The 19474-nt window shown below is 45.3% G+C and overlaps 1 protein-coding gene across 1 annotated transcript in view; it reads right to left on the bottom strand.

The window, feature by feature from the left end:
• CACHD1 (cache domain containing 1) overlaps window positions 1–19474 on the bottom strand; it is an 87772-nt gene that overhangs the window by 11317 nt on the left and 56981 nt on the right. Inside the window, exons 7-16 of the mRNA XM_056497710.1 lie at window positions 17679–17895; window positions 14173–14322; window positions 12974–13207; window positions 10519–10668; window positions 9898–10021; window positions 9290–9407; window positions 8328–8496; window positions 5558–5700; window positions 3703–3884; window positions 2425–2535 (exon numbers count right to left, since the gene is read on the bottom strand). Coding sequence (XP_056353685.1) covers window positions 2425–2535; window positions 3703–3884; window positions 5558–5700; window positions 8328–8496; window positions 9290–9407; window positions 9898–10021; window positions 10519–10668; window positions 12974–13207; window positions 14173–14322; window positions 17679–17895 — 1598 coding nt within the window. The remainder of the gene's footprint in view (window positions 1–2424; window positions 2536–3702; window positions 3885–5557; window positions 5701–8327; window positions 8497–9289; window positions 9408–9897; window positions 10022–10518; window positions 10669–12973; window positions 13208–14172; window positions 14323–17678; window positions 17896–19474) is intronic.

Here is a 19474-nt window from a genome sequence, read left to right on the forward strand (position 1 = left end):
ACAAACAAACAGAAGATGCAGCCCCTGTATTTTCCAATCCCCTTCAGGTGGAAGGAGTTACCTGCACCCCTCCTCTGCTCAGCCCCCCAGCAGGAGGAATGAATATGAAGACTTAGAGCTAAATCCCTAAAACTCTGAAGTCTGGCAGTGATTATGAATGGCAGGCAGAAAATTAGAAGAAAATAACATTTCTTAAGGTGAGTTCTGAAAAGGATCCTGTGAAGTGGTGGTGTGCAGCAGCCTGAGGCTGCATTTTGTCCTTCCTCCATTCCTAACATAACAGTTCTCCCAGTTTGCTACCAGTTTGCTCCCAGTAGCACTGAGAGGGCACAGCCAGACCAGTCTCCTCTCACCCCTGCAGGTCACAAAGGGATCAGAGCTCAAGGGTGTGGGATTTAAATCTCTGACTTGCTGCTCTTCAAAAATTCACTTTCCTCCTTTACTTTATCTCTGAAGACAGGAATAAAAAACGTTTAGAAAAAGGAAAAAAAAAAAAGCTGCTGCAAGGCACAGCTGGACTGCACAAACAGAGCTCTGGCCACCCCTGTTCCATGGAAACCCAGCTCTGTTTACTGGGCTGGGGTTTGTTTGCTTTTCAAAGAGGTGCAGTGGAGATGTAGTCAAATCTCATTTGTAGACAGATAAATAGAAGTTTCTAAAACCTGCATTTAATTTATTGTTCACATTTCCTGGAGGGGGGATGGAAGGATGGCAGTGAAGCAGCACAGACACATTTCATGTGTGACAAGGCACCCAGCTCTGAAGTTCTGCTGTGTCCTAACAGACACAAAGCCATTAGAATGTTGTAAATATTTTAGCTTCATTTACAAGCATTAAATCCTCCTGCTTTGCTGATGCCAACTGCATTAAACCACATCATGCATAAATCTTCTCTTCCCAGCCTCCATAAAAAGAAATAAGATATACATAAAATGGGAATGAGAGGTGTCAGCTCTGGCTGCCCTGATGTGGGTATTTAAACCCTCCCAGCAGTCCTTCCTGCCAGAATTCCTGTTAACTCCATGGATTCCTCCCCACCCCTCTGGATTTTGAGCTCAGGCCTCTTTGGGGATTATAACCACATGTGACTATGAGCTTCAGAGGTCATATTTACCCAGGAATCACACTCACATCTGCCAAACTTTGTTTAACTGTTCTTTAATCATGTTCTAATAACCCACAGGAGCTTTAAGTTCTTAGAGCTGAGTAAACCATCCCCTGCTAGATAAAAATCTGAATTTTGATGAATTGCACTTCTCTCCTTCCAGAAGTGCTCGTTTCCCCAGAGTAAACTCCTCTGGGAGAAGCACCACGCAGGGGCTGGGGCTGCAAAAGCTCCTGCCAAAACACACAGCAGAGGTGCTGTGGGGGAAAATCCCACAAAGGGGAAGCAGGAGAATCTCTGGGAAGAGTGGAGGAGCCACATCCTGCTCCCTGCTGGCTTTGGGACCCCTGTTTCCCAGCCCAGCACTGGAAGTTACCTTTGTCCTGGTGGGCTGTTGGGCAGGGAGCTTGGAGGAGACTCCATGTGGAAACCAGGACAGGTAACTGCTATTTTGGGAATTTGGGAGAGCTTGTGACACCAAGGCTTGGTGCATGGTTTATAAACTGGGCTCCTTTAAACATCCTGCATCCCAAATCCTGGCCTCATTCAGGCTGGGGCCTGGCCAGGAGGGAGCTGGAACTGCAACAGTCTGGTCCTCCAGGAAAAAGTCATTTCATAGAATCATGGAATGTCCTGAGCTGGAAGGGACCCACAGGGATCATCCAGTCCAACTCCTGGCCCTGCTGTTCCCACTCCAAAATTGTTCCCAGCAATCCTGGAAGGGCTCCTGGACATTCCCAGGCTTTGCCTCAAGATCTTTCTCCTCCTGGAAGCCCAGAACTGCTGGATTTTAGCAGCCCAGGAGAGGAGCTCCCCAATTCCTGGAGGAAGAACAGCTCTGTCCTCAAGCCCCTTTGTGGCCTGGCCTCTCTGCCCTTGGATCAGCTTCCAGTTCCTTTCCAAACACCCCCCTGCTCCTTAAAACCCCACAAGTGGAGGTGTGGGGCTTGGCAATTCTGATGGAGAAGGATTTAACTTCCAGCAGAGAGGGAACACTTCCCAAACTGCCTCAGGAGAACAATCCCTCTCCTCCCAATTCCTTGGACATCCCCCCTCGTGCTCATCCAGGAGCACTTTCCCACCAACCAACCCTTTTTATTTAATATGCTGTTAATACTCCTCTACCACTAAAGCCACAGAATTCACATATCCCTATAAAATGGATTTCTCCCAGGGTTCCCATTTCCACAAGGTCAGATGACATTTCACCACCAGCACTTTAAGACCCGCTTTGTTTTTCAGCTCTTGAGCACACAGAGTCACCCAGCTCTGATCATTCTGAGCCTTCTGGCCTGCCCCAAAGCCCCAGAGCCCCTCACCTGGAGGAATGGACAGTGTGGCTGATGGTCACCACATATCCAGCCCCTCCCACGTCCAGGTAGGGCCCAGTAAAGGTGATTAGTCCTGGATTGGCCACTGCATGCAGGTACCTGAGAGATGCCAAAAGAAATGCTCAGAATTAATGCCAAAGTCTGCAAATTCAAGATAGAATCCTTGATTTTCCCAGAATAAGCTGAATTCTGCACACTGTGAACAAAGGTACCAAATTATTGGTTTTTAATATCAAACAAGTACCTAAACACAACTGGGACTTCAAACTAACCCAGACTGGCCCAATAAATGCTCCCCCAGTACATCCAGCTGCATTAAAAAAGCTCAGTTTAACTCTGCACAGAACACATTTAATGTAATTTCAGACATCTTCCCCCAGAACAAGGCAGGACTTGGTGCCAGCAGAGTCTCAAACTGAAAACAAACTCTGGCAAAACGATTACATTGCAAACTGAGGAGAAAAGACAGAACTGAGGCAAGAAAATTCAGAAATATCAGACAGGGATTATAAATTACAACCTCTTAAAACTTCCATCAGCATAAAATAAGCCACAGTCATAGGACAGTGGATAAAACTGTCATAGGAAAGCTGATAACACTTTAGCAAACACTTTTCTGTAAGAAAAAGTGATCACTTTGCTTCTCCCTACCCAGAGCAGCAATCCCTGAGCAGTTTAACCCATTCCTGCTTTGTTCCCAGAGTTTTACTTGCACCTTCTTCCCATAACACTGCAAATTCCAGGGAAAACACGGGCAGGTGCAGAGCCACAGGGTTGGGATCTGTGCCTCTCCCAGGGTGGCAGCACCTGGCTGGCTCCTTCCACACATCCCAGAGCCTGCTCCCCTCTGCAATGGCCCCAGCTCTCTGCCCAAATCAGATGCTGCTGCATAATTAATCCCTCCTTGAAAGCAGTGTGGAAACCCAGAGTAAACAAACAAGGACAACCCAAAAGGGTCCAAGGAGCTCAAATACTCCTGAATTAGCTAATCCCTGAAGGGGATGCTCATTTTCTGAATATTTATGTCCCCATCTGCCATAGCTGGGCTATGAAACACCAACTACCCACCAAATAAAAAGAGAATTGAGAACCAATAAACATTTAAACTCTCTGCATTTAAACTCTGAGCTTCTTCCCCCACGACAAAAACATTTTAAAGCAAATTTTTAAAAACTTCTACGCAAACCGACTCTACAAACAAAACCAACTCCCTTCTTGCCCTGGGAGATGATTCAAAGCTTTGCTGAAGGGAGCCTAAAAACTGACCATTGTCTCCTGGTGGGATCAAAAGCTTTGTCCATGAGGGAGCCGGGGTAGATGCGCAGCACCCCATTGGGGGTTGCTATGTAACGCCTGACAATGTAACTGTTGAGGCCACTCATCTCCATCTGGGTCATCCATTCATCCGTGCCGTGACTGGTTGCCATCACTTCATTCCTGACAGAGAACTGCAAAACAAAGGCAGAGCTGGCAGGGTTCCTGCAGCACTTGCATGGGGAGATAATAAAAGCTTCCCCGAGAGCCACCGGGGATCAGCTCGCCTCAATTACTTGGTTCAAGGCTTCTCACACCAGACATTCCAAGCAGATTATTAGCATGAGATATTGCTGGTGTTATTTCTGTGGCTTTTAGTTTGTGGTGTTGTTTTGGTTTTGGTTTTTTTTTTTAAACATGGAGTAAATACAAATAATGTGCTGCTTGCACAGAAAATAAAGATTTCTCATTTGTATGCCTAAGAGCACAAAGGTGTTTCTGCTAAGAATTGAACTTTTCTAGTGTTGTTTCAACAAAGTTCTGCCCCCCTCCTCTCTCCACTCTTAGATCAGATGTTGGGAAGGAATTCCTGGCTGGGAGGATGAGGTTGTTCAGAGAAGCTGTGGCTGCCCCTGGATCCCTGGAAGTGTCCAAGGCCAGGCTGGAGTGATGCCTTTTTTGGGGATTTACCTAAAAACAGAGGCCAGGCAGAATTAAGAGAATAAAAAATGGTTCTATTTACTGAAGGGCCTTCAGGTACATTTTGGGCAGACAAAGCCTCCCAAAATGCACAGTGGGTCACAAGTCTTCACACTTTTATAAGTTTAGTCCATCTGCATATTGAGGGTTAATCTCCCAATTACAGCTTTAGGTAATGAAGTCAATTACCCCAAGTCTGCTCCCCCAAAAACCTACTTTTATCTACATTTCTCAGGACTTGAGACAGTGAGGAGTCCTTGATTCCCTTGGAGAGGAATTGTGTGTCTGACCAAAATGGGGAAGCAGCAGCTAAAACTGTACATGGAGTTTTGAGATATACTCTAAAGAATTGCAGGATCACAAATACATGGAAAATAGAAAAGCAAAAATCCAAAGGCACCAGGAGCACCCTGGGATAGTGGAAGGTGTCCTGGCCATGGCAGGGGTGGGATGAGATGGGCTTTAAGGTCCCTCCCTGTTGGAACCCTGGTCACTGAACATTTTAGACTTTCTGTGCTGACAGGCACTGACCCCCAGAAAAACACTGCATTTAACCTGAGACTGTGGAAAAAGCTTCCAAAATCAAATAATAAAACTAGAATAATAAATGTGTAGCTTAAATAAAAATATGTAATATCACATACTGAAAAACTTAAAAGTTTAAGGTTTTATAGTAATATATATGAAGCAGATGGAGGTTTTAGGGCAGAGGTTTGTCCTTCCCCTTCTCCTTCTTCTTCATAGGTTTGAACAGTATTGTGCAATTGAATAAAAAATAAATAATTGTGTAACTGTGTAATTGAATAAAAAAGTCCACACTGAGAGCCACAGGTGGTTAGTTATTAGGTTAAAAGTAAAAATAACTTAAATGGCATTTCTTAATTGGCCAGTTTATCCTTAAAAAGCCTTGCAGAAAAGGAAATATGGCTCTATTTTAAATTTGTTAGCTTGAAGTGCTGTAAACTCACAGTTTGCGAGACTGCAATAGAAACAAAAACTAATAAACATCCAAGTTTACATTTCGCACATTTACTCCTGACACTAGCAAAAAGAAAAATAAGCCACCTCCCAATATATAAAAAATATATTTTTGTAAAAATAACACCTAATAATAACAGTGCTGGGATTCTGGGGGCCCTGAGGGAGCCCTGGGGTGTGCTGGGCTCACCTTGAGGCCGGGGTTGGCGATGAGCCGGGTGTTGTCACTCAGGTAAGCTGTGTAGTGCTCCACCATCCGCTTGGTCTCGGGCTGGCTCAGGTGCTCGTAGGGGGAGGAGAAGCTGCCTGCAGACAGCATCACTGTGGGGCTCTCTGCAAACACCACAACAGCAGGAATGTCAGCATCATCAGCTGGTCTTAGGATGTGACCAGAAATGTGAATTCTGTCCCCATCTGTTAACCCAGGTGGGGCAGTGACCCTGATCTCCATGGGAGATATCTCCTGCTAATGGGCCATCTTTAAACCAGCTGGGCAATCATCTTTATCTTCCCACAGCCCATCCTCCCTCCAGGAGATATCTCCTGTTCATGGCCAGTGAGTCCCAGGGCATGACTGATAAAATTCCATCATCCCACTGGGAGATGCTCCAACCAGGGGAGGAGCCAAGCCTTTCCCACCCAGATAAAAACTGAGATTTTGGACACCAAGGAACCTTCTTTCCACTGGATTCCAGAGGAAAACCAGACCTTTGCACATCATCCCTGGAGCTTCAGAGGAAACTGCACCTTCTCCAGGAGCACTGCTCCAGCTGAACCACATCTGCCCCTGCAGGAGGATGCAGCCACCATTGAATGGGACTGTGCCAACACCCTGACTGACTGACGGGTGTCAGCTTGGATTCTGACTCTGGCAGGGCTGGGATTGTTCTGTGTAATACTGCATTTCTAGTTTAATTTTCCTAGTAAAGAACTGTTATTCCTAATTCTCATATCTTTGCTTGAGAGCTCCTTAATTTCAAAATTATAATAATAATTTGGAGGAAGAGGGTTTGCACTCTACATTTAAAAGAGAAGCTTCTGCCTTTGTTGGCAGACACCTGTCCTTCAAACCAGGACAATGCCTCTGTTCCCAAACCTCAGTAATTCTTGAATTGCTACTTTTTGGGAGATTAGAGAAGCTGTTTTCCCTTAAGAAAAGATGATGGGCTAAATAAGAAATTAAGTATCCCTGTTTAGGTTAGATATCCCAGAGGAAAATGAAAATGAGCATTTTCAGTTCCAGAGAATGAACATCTGGAGAATCTCAAGTGCAGAAGAGGAGCTCCCCCATAAAAGTGCGGCTGTCTGGAGTGATTTTCAGAACAAACTCAAAAGTAAACTTTCATCATGCAAAATCTGCAAAACCAGACAGCTTTTCCTTTTTAAAAAAGAGAAGTAATAATGATGATGCAGGGCTGAGGGAGACAAGTTATTTTCTGAGGATGTGACCCACAAATTCCCTGTGTGGAGTGTCTCCAGAGGAAAAACTGCAGTGCAGTATGTGAAGTGTTCTGCTTTTAGTCACATTCCTCTCAAACACATCCCCACACATGTGCTGCAGTCCCCACTTCCAAACTTCATCCAGTCCTTCATCTGCTTCCCAGAGCAAATATTCTGATCTTGCCTTGTGTGAAATTTTTCCACTTGCAGCTCAGTACTGCATTTTTGGGATATTCTCCATTTAAATCTTTCTGGGTATAAGATAATCAAGATTAGGCACATTAAAGAAAAAAAAAAATCCCTGTGTTTTAAGCAACTGGCAAAGCAATTTCCACAGGTTTGTCAGGTCCCTCCTCCAGTCTGATCTCAGTGAGTTATTTTGCAGGGCTACAAAGAGCTAAGAAAAATCTCACAGCTGTGCCACAATCCAGCATGAGACCTTCAAACCCTGCCACCAGCAGAGGTATTTAATTCAGAATTTCTTACAGTACAGATTTTAGGGACCTCCCAAGATTATACCCAAGCATGACACCTTGCAGAGTAGGATGTTTATGTAAAACCCCTCTGCTCTTGGGATGTTTCTGGGTTTGAAGGTCTCCACCCTTCCCAGGCACTGGAACTGCCAGGGAGATTCTCCCTTTTCCCCAGCAATGTTTGGAATCACTCAGGAAGAGCAGAAACACTTCAGCCTATCAAAACCTGGGAATTTTGAAGCAGGTGAGGAGGGTCTGGAAACCATCAAAGCACTGAAGTTCTCATTCTCCCCAGCAGGCTTAACTTCTGACTCTGCAGGTATTCAGTGCTTCTGGCAGTGAAAAACTTCCATGAATCCAAAGCAAAAGAGCAGCAGAGCCCTGCAGAACTGGCTGGGACTTCATCCTACTCTGTTACTGCTCAGGGAGGTGCTTTAGAGCCAGGAGAGGATTTGGTTTAAGCTTGGTGAGACCCCTCTGCTTCTCCCACTGCACTGTCAGGGACCCTGCTGGACTCCAGGGCACTCACCTCCTGCTTTGATGAGCAGCCCCACTCATTCATCCTGCAAGAAGTGAATTTGTTGACTAAACCCCAGTGCTGATGGTAACAAAATTATGGATTCAATCCCTGGATGGGCCCTTCACTGATCCCTGTGGGATCCAGCTCAGGCTCTGCTGTGATCCTGTGGAACAGCTCAGCACTGAGCAGGTGAGAAGGTAAAAGCTGATCAAAAAACCAGCCTTGGAAACAAAACCTGCTCAAGGGAAGAGCATTTCCCATGTTTTGTGAGGAGAGCTTTACTTTGTGCTGCCACACTCTGCAGGAGGTGTGACTGTGCAAGGGGAGGCTCAGGCTGGACATCAGCAGGAATTTCTTTCTGGAAAGAGAGGTCAGACACTGGAGGTGCCCACCCCTGGAGGTGCCCAAGGCAGGCTGGAGGTGGCACTCAGTGCTCTGGGCTGGGGACAAGGTGGGGATTGGGCACAGCTTGGAGGTTTTTGCCAGGCTGGGTGCTGCTGTGTCCCTGAGGTGGCAGAAGCCCTCACCCAGCGTGGCCAGCTGCTTGAAGTGCAGGCAGGCATTGGGCTGGCCCAGCAGGTCCAGCCTGTGGTACAGCAGTTTGCTGCTGGGGACAGTGTTGAGGTTCTTCAGCTGCTTCACAGGAATTTCTGGCTGGATCACCACCACACACAGGATGAAGGATGTGTCCTGCACCTGCAAAACACCAGCCAGTCACCAAACAGAACCAAAATGTGAGGGATGAACAGAATTTCTGTGTGTTGCAGCCACTGAGTTCTACAAAAACCACCTTTCCACAGTTAACTGAAAAAAAAATACTGTAATATTTTTTTCCTGAAAACCAAACAAAACTTTCACTTTGTTGATCAATTAGAATAATTTCTAATTCTAACACTGTTTCATGAGTATTTTTTGTCATTAACAGAGGAGAGGCTGCAGGTTTCCAGTTGCTGGATACACACTGGTGTTACTTTTATGGAGAGTACAGACAAACTAACTCTCAAATGCAAGATTTTATTATTTCCACTCTTAACTGTGTGCTGCATGTGCCACATGTTTTACTGGTCTGGATATTTTAAGGACTCTAAATTACACCAGATCAGCAAACCTTGGAGTGTCCCAGCTGCTCTGCAAAGGGAGTTTGGCATTAAAAGCAGCACTACAATCTTAGAAAATCAGCTCCAGATACCTTCCTGTGTGAATTTCTGTTAAACAATGACAGATTTAATCTCTTAAAACTGCTCAGCTTAATCCTTTAGGTTGGATTTAACTCAATACTGTGAAATGATCCACAAGTACCTTCTTGAGTTTGTTGACACAAAGCAACCAATTATTGCTGGCATCAGTGAATTCACCTGGATGATGTTTAACCTCAGATTCCATTTTAATCCCTGGGCTGAGATCAGTGATAAGATATTCCCAAACTGGAGGAAGGGCAGCAGCAGAGCCCTGAATTCCCTCTGTGCCATCCCACAGTTGTTTTCCTTACCATTTTCCAGGCATAGCTGACATTGTAGGCTTCTTTCCCAATCTCCCTCAGCTTGTTGACGTGCCAGGACAGTGAGGAGTTCACAGGAACTGTGATGATCTGGCTGCCCAAGGGAATGCTGCAGTGGCAGATAAAACATCCAGCAGTTTATTAAACACTGAGCAAAATTGTTAGGACTTGCAGCAAAATCCTTCTGTTGTGTGTTTATATAATTATCATAAGAATTGAAGGAATTAACTGTTATTTGTGCTTGGTGAAGGGAAGTGTGTGTGTGCTGAAAATGCACTTGTGTACCCCCACATTTTGAGCTTCAAAATTCTCAGATTAGGCAAAGCATAAAGAAAAACCCAGATCAAATAGTGGGAAATCTTCCTGACAGGGAAGAGAGAGATTAGAAGGAATATTCCCCAGATCAGTTGGGAAACACTGCATGACAAATGACAATTGAAAAAAGCTGGAGGAAAAATCAAACCAGAACTGCTAATGGGGAAAAAAATCCATCCAAGAATCCAGATATTGTAGGAAAAGGAATTTTACCTAATATTCTGTTAAAATTCCTCTGGAAATTCTCCCAGTGTGCTCATTTGGAGCTGCATCCCATCCCTTACCTGAGGATGTTCTGGCGCACCAGCTCGAATTTGGGAATGTTCTCGTAGTGGATGATGTCAGTGTGGAGAGGAGGCTCAGACAGCAGGTAGGGCCTGGTCAGGGAGGGATGCATCAGAGTGTATCCTAAAAAACAAACACACAGCCCCAAATGTTACACAACTCAGCCTAGGATAGTGATTTGAGGGGGAAAAAGAATATACAGTAATTATATATAATTTTGGCAAAGATGGCAGTGACCAAACAATCTCGTCATCAAAGGGGCTGGAAAGGAAAACCAGCTTGAAAAATTCAGCAATAAAATAAGCTGGAGCAGAGGAAAAGAGCTGGACACACACATTAACACCAGTTTTCCTCCTTTCCCAGAAAACTTGGGATGTCACAGGTGCAGGAAATCTCCAGAGCAAGAGTTTCTAGATCAGAACTTCAGGACAGAAGTTTCAAGTCATGAATCCACCTAAAATCTCCAGCAACATTCAGGCAAAACTAACCAACAACACATAATTAAACTTTTAATAAATATGATCATTCATTACTTAGAGACTGCTCAGAGACCTGAGAATTCAGAATTGGTGGTTCATTAGCTCAGTGGGACTAGAGGAGATGATCTGAGCCAAAATTACCTTTGTTATCAATGAGGAAGGTGTAGGATCCCAAGGAGTCCTGATAATAGGTGACATCTTCCAAGATGTAGGCAAGATTGACATCTACTCCAACAATTCCCAGCAGCAGGTTCCCAAAGTAACAGGGTTTACTGACAGTCATTATCAGGCCTTGGAGGGAGAGAAACACCATAAAACCACCAGAAATATCAGCTGGTTAATTATTTTGAGAGGAAACAGAGCATTTTGAGATGTTGCACAATTAAATTTTGTATCTATTCCACACTGGAATATGGCCAAGGAAGCTCAGCAGGGTTTCTGTTGTCAGCCATTCTCCCTAATTAGTTAATTTGTGTTTCTGATAGTGACCTGAAGGATATTAATTAATTTATTAGAACACACACCATGTTTGGCAGGTTGTCAGTCTCCAAGCAGATTCCTTATAAATAAAAACTAAATTTGTGTGAAAAGCCAAGAGTATTTTCTTCCTTTAACAGAATTTAAGGCCATTAAAAAATTGGATGGAAGAGGAAGGAAATGACTTTGTCCTTGTAAAGCAACAGTTGGGATGAGTGGTTGCTAATCTAATTCATAATCAGAATATTAAATCTCTGCTCAAAATCCCAGTATTGCCACAGTGCTGGGATTTGGGACTTATCCCACCCCTGAGGTGAGACTCTGCAACACCTTCTTACTCCTGTTTTCTCCACCACTGTTTGGAAACTCAGCAGCTTTTCCCTCACCTCAATATAAAATCCATTTGCATGTACAAGCCCTTAAGTACACTCTGAAATCCATGTAACACAAACCTCTCCATTGCATCATTCCCAACCCTTTGCTGCTCACATTTCCCATTGGATATGACTTTGGGAGAGAGCAATTAACAGAGTTTAATCACTGAGGGAGGGAATGCAGGAAGGAGCAAAAGCTCAGCTCCAGATTTGCTCAGGAACAGCTTTAAATCCAGTTTGGGTCTCAGAAGAGTCCAGGTGTGCTGAAGCCAAAGAAGGGCTGAGGGTGGCCAGCTTGGGACAATAATTAACAATAATTAACAATCCCTCCTTGTGCCATTTGCAAGGCTGCTCTTACACAGGCCTGACATGGATGCCATCCCCACCTATCTCCCTCCAGCACAAAGAATTTCTCTCCACAGAATAATTCATGGATGTTGTGCATGTACTCATACCCAGAAACAAATTTCACCCCAAGAGTCCAAACTAAATCTGTCAACTCCATGTCCTGTTACCACTTTTGTCACAACTAAACCTCCTGCAGATGAAAATACTACAAAACCCCAAACTAAATCTGTTTATTCCATGTCTTGGTTTCCCAACCAAACCTTGTGCAGATGAAAATGCTATGGACAAAAACCCAAAGTAAATCTCTTGACTCCATGTCTTGTTACCACTTTTTTTCCAACCAAATCTTGTGCAGATGGAAATGCTACAGACAAAAATTCAAACTAAATCTGTTGACTCCATGTCCTGTTACCACTTTTTTCCCCAACTAAACCTTCTGCAGATGAAAATGCTACAGACAAAAACCCAAAGTAAATCTGTTGATTCAATGTCTTTATTTCCCAACTAAATGTCCTGCAGAAGAAAATGCTTGGAAAAACATTTTGCAGGACAAAAAGGCTTGGAAACACCTAAAGCCAAAACCTTGTAGGGGTACAGAGTATCCAAAACCCTGTAGGATTACAGACTAGCCAAAACCCTGTAGGATTACAGAGTATCCAAAGCCCTGTGGGATTACAGACTATCCAAAACCCTGCAGGGTTACAGACTATCCAAATCCCTGCAGGATTACAGACTATCCAAAACCCTGCGGGATTACAGAGAATCCAAAACCCTGCAGGGTTACAGACTATCCAAATCCCTGCAGGATTACAGACTATCCAAATCCCTGTAGGATTACAGACTATCCAAATCCCTGCAGGATTACAGACTATCCAAAACCCTGCGGGATTACAGAGAATCCAAAACCCTGCAGGATTACAGAGTATCCAAAACCCTGCAGGATTACAGAGAATCCAAAACCCTGCAGGGTTACAGACTATCCAAAACCCTGCAGGGTTACAGACTATCCAAAACCCTGCGGGATTACAGACTATCCAAATCCCTGCAGGATTACAGAGAATCCAAAACCCTGCAGGATTACAGAGAATCCAAAACCCTGCAGGGTTACAGACTATCCAAAACCCTGCAGGATTACAGACTAGCCAAAACCCTGCAGGGTTACAGACTATCCAAAACCCTGCAGGATTACAGACTAGCCAAAACCCTGCGGGATTACAGAGAATCCAAAACCCTGCAGGATTACAGAGAATCCAAAACCCTGCAGGATTACAGAGAATCCAAAACCCTGCGGGATTACAGAGAATCCAAAACCCTGCAGGATTACAGAGTATTTGGGGACACGGAGGCAAAGAGAAGCCGATCCCGATGCGGGCGGGTTTCCCAAGGCCGGCACTCACCATCCCCCATCTCATCGGAGAAGGGCAGGCTGAACACGGCCTCGTCGATCATCCTGTTGGGCAGGTTGGTGTAGAACCTGCCCACGGTGGTCTCCAGGTTGCTGAGCTGGTTCAGGACCATCATGCTGCCCTTGGTGACGGGCAGCGCGCTGCGGTCGGGCACGCCGTACTTGGCCGAGTTCTGCTCGGCCAGGTCCCGCAGGAAAGCCAATTCCTTCAGCCCTGTCACCCCCTCTGCCACAGCAGGGGCACAAAACACAAACAAACGGGCAAAACAAGCTTCACTTCCACCCAGGCTTCTGCACCCTGCTCCAAAGGAATGCTCCACACTCTGTATTCTTGTTCGAGGAACATTAATTACCCAGCACCAAATTTAATGAGATTGCCTCTCTCCTAGTGTTGCACAGTGCAGAAACTTGCCATGCTGTTCGCATCCCCACTTTGAACAAAGCCCTTGGAACAGAGAGTTGTGTGCCCCATCAATCCACAGGACAGCTCTTTGTTCTCCTGTGGCTCGCCCACGGGCAGGACCAGGAGCCAATCCTCCTCCCTGGGAGATAACAGCCTTTGTTCTCCTGCTGAATCATTCCAGCCTCACACTTCACTCAAGTCCCAGGCTCAAGCCCTGAGCACAAATCAAAACCTTTTGCACACCCCAGTCCCAAATGAGTATTTAAATTTACAGCCAAATCATACATTAGGTTGAGCATTAATTTCCCTGGATATTTTCAGTAATACAACAAGCTGCCCTCATGCTGAAAATGCATTTTTGGAAAATGGGTGGGCGATCTTCATGTTTAAGTTCACTCTCAGATTGTTCCCAGGTTATCAAAGCATTTCTGACCTGGTTTGATCTCCCATTCACCCTCCCTGGCTGATGAAATCACACTCAGTCCCAGTTTGCTGCTCCTGGAAGCCCCCAGGAAGGTTTGCATTGCAGTAATTAACAAATTTAACTCAGTCTGAACAATCCAGGCCACAATATTTTCTACCCCTGCAGCTGCACTGGGATAGAGTGGCAGAGTTATAAACACCAAAGTAACAACATCTGGATGCAGCTTCTGGATTAAATGTGCCACAATCCATGAACAAACTGCTCCCAGTAAGGCCTGGAATTACCCCTGAACGAGCTTAATAAAACAGCTGTGCTGTGCCAGGAAAGGGAATTTTATGGCCTGCAAATCACAAGCATCTCTCACCATTCATGAGGGCATAAGTGAGGATCATCACTGAGTTATTGAGGAAGCTGTTTTCTTCATTGATGACACGCAGAGTGGCTTTTTTATCATCTTCTGAGGAATCTTTTGATGTGATCCCAGCGGAGAGATAAATGATGACCATGTCAGTATCTAAAACACAATCACAGACACAGCACAAAGTGCATCAGGTTTTTCATTTGGGTGAGCCTTGTGCTGAGAGCCCTGAAATCTGCTCACAGCAGCTTCATCCAGGGATCCACAGCATCTCCAGGGGATGAACACACTGGAGCCACGTGGATTCCAGCCCTTGGTGTTCAATTTCACTCTTGGCTTCTGTTTGGTTTGGTGCCTATTGACCACACAGGAGCTCTGGGGCCTGAGCAAACCCCACAGGCACCTTCTGGCTTTGGAGTAATGGAATGGATTGGGCTGGAAGGAACCTTAAACCCCATCCTGTCCCTCCACCCCTTGTCCCCAGTCCCTCTCAGCTCTCCTGGACTCCTTTAGGCACTAAGGGCCCCCTGGATCCTTCTCCTCCCCAGGCTTTGGAGCTTGGCTGCCTCCAGGCAGGAGCACACACATCCAGCACCTGGAGCAGGGTGGGAAATGGATTTGTAGAGAGTTCTGAGGGCCTGACAGAAGGCTCACCCAGTCTGCATCTGTATGCACACTTGGAGATAAAAATGGTGACTTAGAAATGCCATGGAATGGGACAGATGTTGAGAGAGACATGGAGCTAGAAAAAAGTTTTAAAGGATGGCCTTGCAAATCAGACTAGATACTTTGGAGAAAGAGAACTATGAAAGATGACTTGTAGTAGAACTCATGAGGGGTGATTTTGGATGATTGGCTTTAAGGCATTTTAAGCATGACGTCAAAAGCTGATAAGCCAAGAATAGCTCAAAATGTGTTGTAATTAGGAAATAGTTGGCTTCTGATTGTGATGGCATCAATTACAACACCTTTATTGTCTCACCCTTCATATGAGACTGAATTTGGAATAAAAGTTTTTTAAAATGCCTCTCAGCTGCCCCATCTCTGGATCAGAAAAGGGCAAAACCCAACAGAGCAGCTGCTCCAATTCCATGGAAAAGGAATTTCCAAGGTAAAACCCTGCACTTTTCACCTCCTGCCCTGTGTTCTCCTCCATGCTGCAGCCCCCAGGCATGGAGCTGCACAGGATGCCTTCCCATGGAGCAGGGCAGAGCAGCAAGCTTGGCAATGTGACCTGGCCCCTCACACTTTCCCTGGAACATGTTTTTCAGGCTCAGGATGTTCCTGGCCAAAGTCCTGCCCCAAAGCCTTTGAACAGAACAATTCACAGCCCTGTGCTTACTCCCCAAGCTGTTCCATCACATTTATCTCAGTATTGAGAGTGCTTTGTGTTACTGGTATATTAAATATCAATGCTTTGACTTGCACATTTTGTCCTCATGACCACAATTCCAGACAGAACCAGATTTTGACACAAACATGAGGTGCTGTTATTTGGGGGAATTTCTACCTTAGTTTTTTAACCCTTAGTAAGGGCTATAAGTAGGGAAAAAAGCAATGGCAGGTATTAAAGCAGCTTTGGGTGGAGTTTAAGGAAAATTGTTGCTGTGTTTCCTGGGCTACAGTAGAGATGTTTTATCTGCCTAAATCTGCATGAGGGACCAGAGCAGCTTCTGGAGAATTTGTCACCCTTTGGGATGAGGACCTGCTGAGCAGGAGTGCAGTAGGAACTGAAGCAGAAAATCCAGATGTGTTTAACAGCACAGTTCTCCCATCTAACACCAGCAGTTCCCTTCTGGCTTTGCCAGTGTGAATTTGGGACTGAGGCTGTATCTCAACAGCTTCCCTGACACACCCACACATTGTTCTCTGTGAACAGGATGTTAGAAAATTAACAGTGAAATGATGGATTTTTTTTTTTGTGGGTTTGTTTTTCTTTTTAAAAAAATGAAAAGATTATTTACAAGAAAATCAGACATGTTTTATAAACATCCTTTTCTCAAACCTATTGTGTCTCACCCCAGGAATTCTGAAATTTGTTATAAACACATCAGATCTTCACAATCATCCACATGTAGAGAAACCTAAATCCAAAGCATTTATACTTCAACTTTCTGTGCTTGTGCCCCCAAATAGTTGTTTGATATAAAAGCTAGTGAAGTATGAATATGCCCAAACTTCTAATCCTGATATAAAATAATGCCAAACATAAAATCACAGAGTCCTGGAATGATTTGGGCTGGGAGGGACCTTAAAGCCCATCTCATCCCACCCCTGCCATGGGCAGGGACACTCCCACTACCCCAGGCTGCTCCAAGCCCTGCCCAAGCTGCCCTTGGACACTTCCAGGAATGGGGAACATGCAGGAGGATGCTCCAAGACTCCTCAGCTGATGTTCTTGGAATAACTCCTGATGACAAATTCAGCCAGCTGCAGCAGCACTCATTGTTTATTCTGCATTTGCTGGAGTTGCTCCCCTGTCACCATTTGGCCCTTGCCAACCTCGTCCTTTGTCCAGTCACACAAAGTCTCCCTGTGCCAGTGGCCTGAAGCTCAGGAATTGGCTGAACCCTGGGTAGCAAAAGCATCATTCCATAAATCCAGGGAAAGTCATGTGGAGTGTGAGGCCACTTCCTCATTCTTTCCAGAACACTTCAATTCCTGGACTTTTCCTCCCTCTCTGCTTCTGCACAGCCTCTTTGGGACACTGAAGGATCTGCTCTGAGCGGAGCAGGCACAGGGCCAGGCTGTGGGAATTGTGTTACATAATCTGAGTATCCTGATGGAGATGGGCTGTTCCCTCCACCCTGCTGTGGCACTGCCAGTGTTACTCAAATCCAAGGAACACTCAGAGCACTGGATTTGCCTTCCACAGCTTCCTGGCAAGCAAATCTGCCACTCAATTTCACATCCATCTTTTCCATGTCTTTCATCACATCCTCATTACAAAAAAGCCCCAGTCTTGGGAAAGGGAAGGACAAAAGATAATGAGTACACAGTTCAGAGAGGGTATTCTGAGATGAAGGAAAATTTAGCCAGGACAGCTTTGTGTTCCATAAAATATCACCCATAATTGGTATTCTCAAAAACCCATTTCCTTGGGAAGCAAGGGCCACTTCCCCAGGGTTCCAGTAAGGCACATCATCCATATGCAAATGTACCAGCAATCATTAAATGAACCTGCAGAAGCTGCAATTTTCCTGTGAAGACCCCATGCCCCATTCAGACTGGGGAAATAACTCAGCTATGACACAGATCATTTTCCTCTTTCAGTCCAAAAGAAAGGCAAGGCAGCAAGTGACACAAATGAGAAGGGAATGGACGCATCCAACAGTCCCTCACATGCACTGCAGCCCAAGGAATGCTCCTTAAAATAAAAACAGGAGACAGAGCACATTTTTGTTAACATTCAACACACTCCACTCCCTTGGCTTCTGCCAAAGTGAGAATGTGAGTAAGAAATCATTGGCAAGGCCCTGCAATCAGCAGGCTTGCAGGAGAGGCTGCCTTACTTCCTTGGAGCCTGGTGCCGTTGTTGGTGTTCCGCAGCAGCTGGAATGCCTTCTGGAAGCCCAGGGCGTGCTGGGTGGAGCTGTCAGATGCCTTGATGCTGCTGACAAAGGTGGACATCTTCCTCTTGGTCTCACTGGTGGCAGGGGACAGGAAGGTTTTGTAGCACTGGTCCAGGGAGCACGTCCGTACTGCATCCGCCACCGTCAGCACCGAGATCTGCGGGGAAAGGGATTCCCTGGGATCAACTCCTCTGCAGGGAACCTCACACATCCAGACACACAGCACAGGGAGAAACCAACTGAAGGGATTCCCTGGGATCAACTCCTCTGCAGGGAACCTCACACATCCAGACACAGAATACAGGGAGAAACCAACTGAAGAGATTCCCTGGGATCAACCCCTCTGCAGGGAACCTCACACTCCCAGACACAGAATACAGGGAGAAACCAACTGAAGGGATTCCCTGGGATCAACCCCTCTGCAGGGAACTCCACACTCCCAGACACACAGCACAGGGAGAAACCAACTGAAGGGATTCCTTGGGATCAACTCCCCTGGAAGGACCTTTACACATCCAGACACAAAACAAAGGGAAAGCCAACTGAAGAGATTCCATGGGATCACCTCCACTGGATGGAACTTTACATTCGCAGACACAAAACACTGGGTTGGAAACTGGATTGTTGGAAAAGAAATGCTTGAGGCAGAAATCCATCAGATTTCAGAAGGACTATGGGGAGTTCAAGGAAAAGAGATTTTGGTGTTTGTTTCTCAGCAGTCAACTTTACTCTGTTCCTTCACTGCTCTGGGCAAAGCCTGAGTGGGCCAGGGAGAGCTGACAGGGAAATCAGCAGAGCATTTTCAGGAAAGCCTGGAGAGCCCAGAGAAAAGTGGAGTGCACAGAGCAATTTAAAAAAGAAGAAACAACCCCTCTAAGGACTGCTCCCAGCAAAGCATTTTACTGTTTTAACATTTCAGTCAAAGCAAGGTGACTCTGACACCAGCTTTTCCTGTAAATAAGCTAATGCAAGTGTTAGTACTGTGCCTTAATGACATCTAACAGACCAGGTCATTAACTGAGTGACAAACTTCAGCAGGGAGCATGACTGAGGCAAGACAGCCACAGCACTAAGCAGTAATTAGATACCTGTGTAACAGGTTCTGTAACCACTGAGCTACTGACCAAGGAATATGTGTCCTAAATGAATTCTCTGTATTAACACAAACTCCTCTGACACATTTAAGTGCTATTAATCCTGCTGAACTGTAAGATTACTTTACCATATTAAATCTCTCTCAAACACCAAGTTACAAGTGGTTTCCCCATACTATTCATGAGAAGACTTAAGGCAAAGATTAATATCAGTTTTCTTCAATTTGATTTAACTGAAACTCTTCCTACTCACAAAAGAAAACCCAACCAGAGGGACCGATCAAAGTCTCTCCTAAAAGTAAAGACCAAACTGGAGTCTTCTTAAAGAAGCATCTTATGGATCCCTGGTTGTCTGTACTGAAAAATATTACAGGTTAAGAGACTTTCTCACTGTCAAATGAATGACAGAGCAAGAAATCAAATCCAGACTCCTCAGCCCCTTGCTGGTACCATAATTATCTGTGGATCTTCCAAACACTAATTATGTTTCAGCTCACACCAGTACTGCAGGAGAATAAACACTTTCCATTTTCACAAGACAAAAAGAGGCTCAGGGGTGAAATGAGTTGCTCAAAGCAGTTTAGGATGTGAGGAGGAACCTGTTTGGAGCATGGCTCTTCTGAAAATCTGGAAACCACCACT

This window comes from Oenanthe melanoleuca, chromosome 8 (assembly GCF_029582105.1).
Source record: "Oenanthe melanoleuca isolate GR-GAL-2019-014 chromosome 8, OMel1.0, whole genome shotgun sequence".
NCBI classification, from domain to species: Eukaryota; Metazoa; Chordata; class Aves; order Passeriformes; family Muscicapidae; genus Oenanthe; species Oenanthe melanoleuca.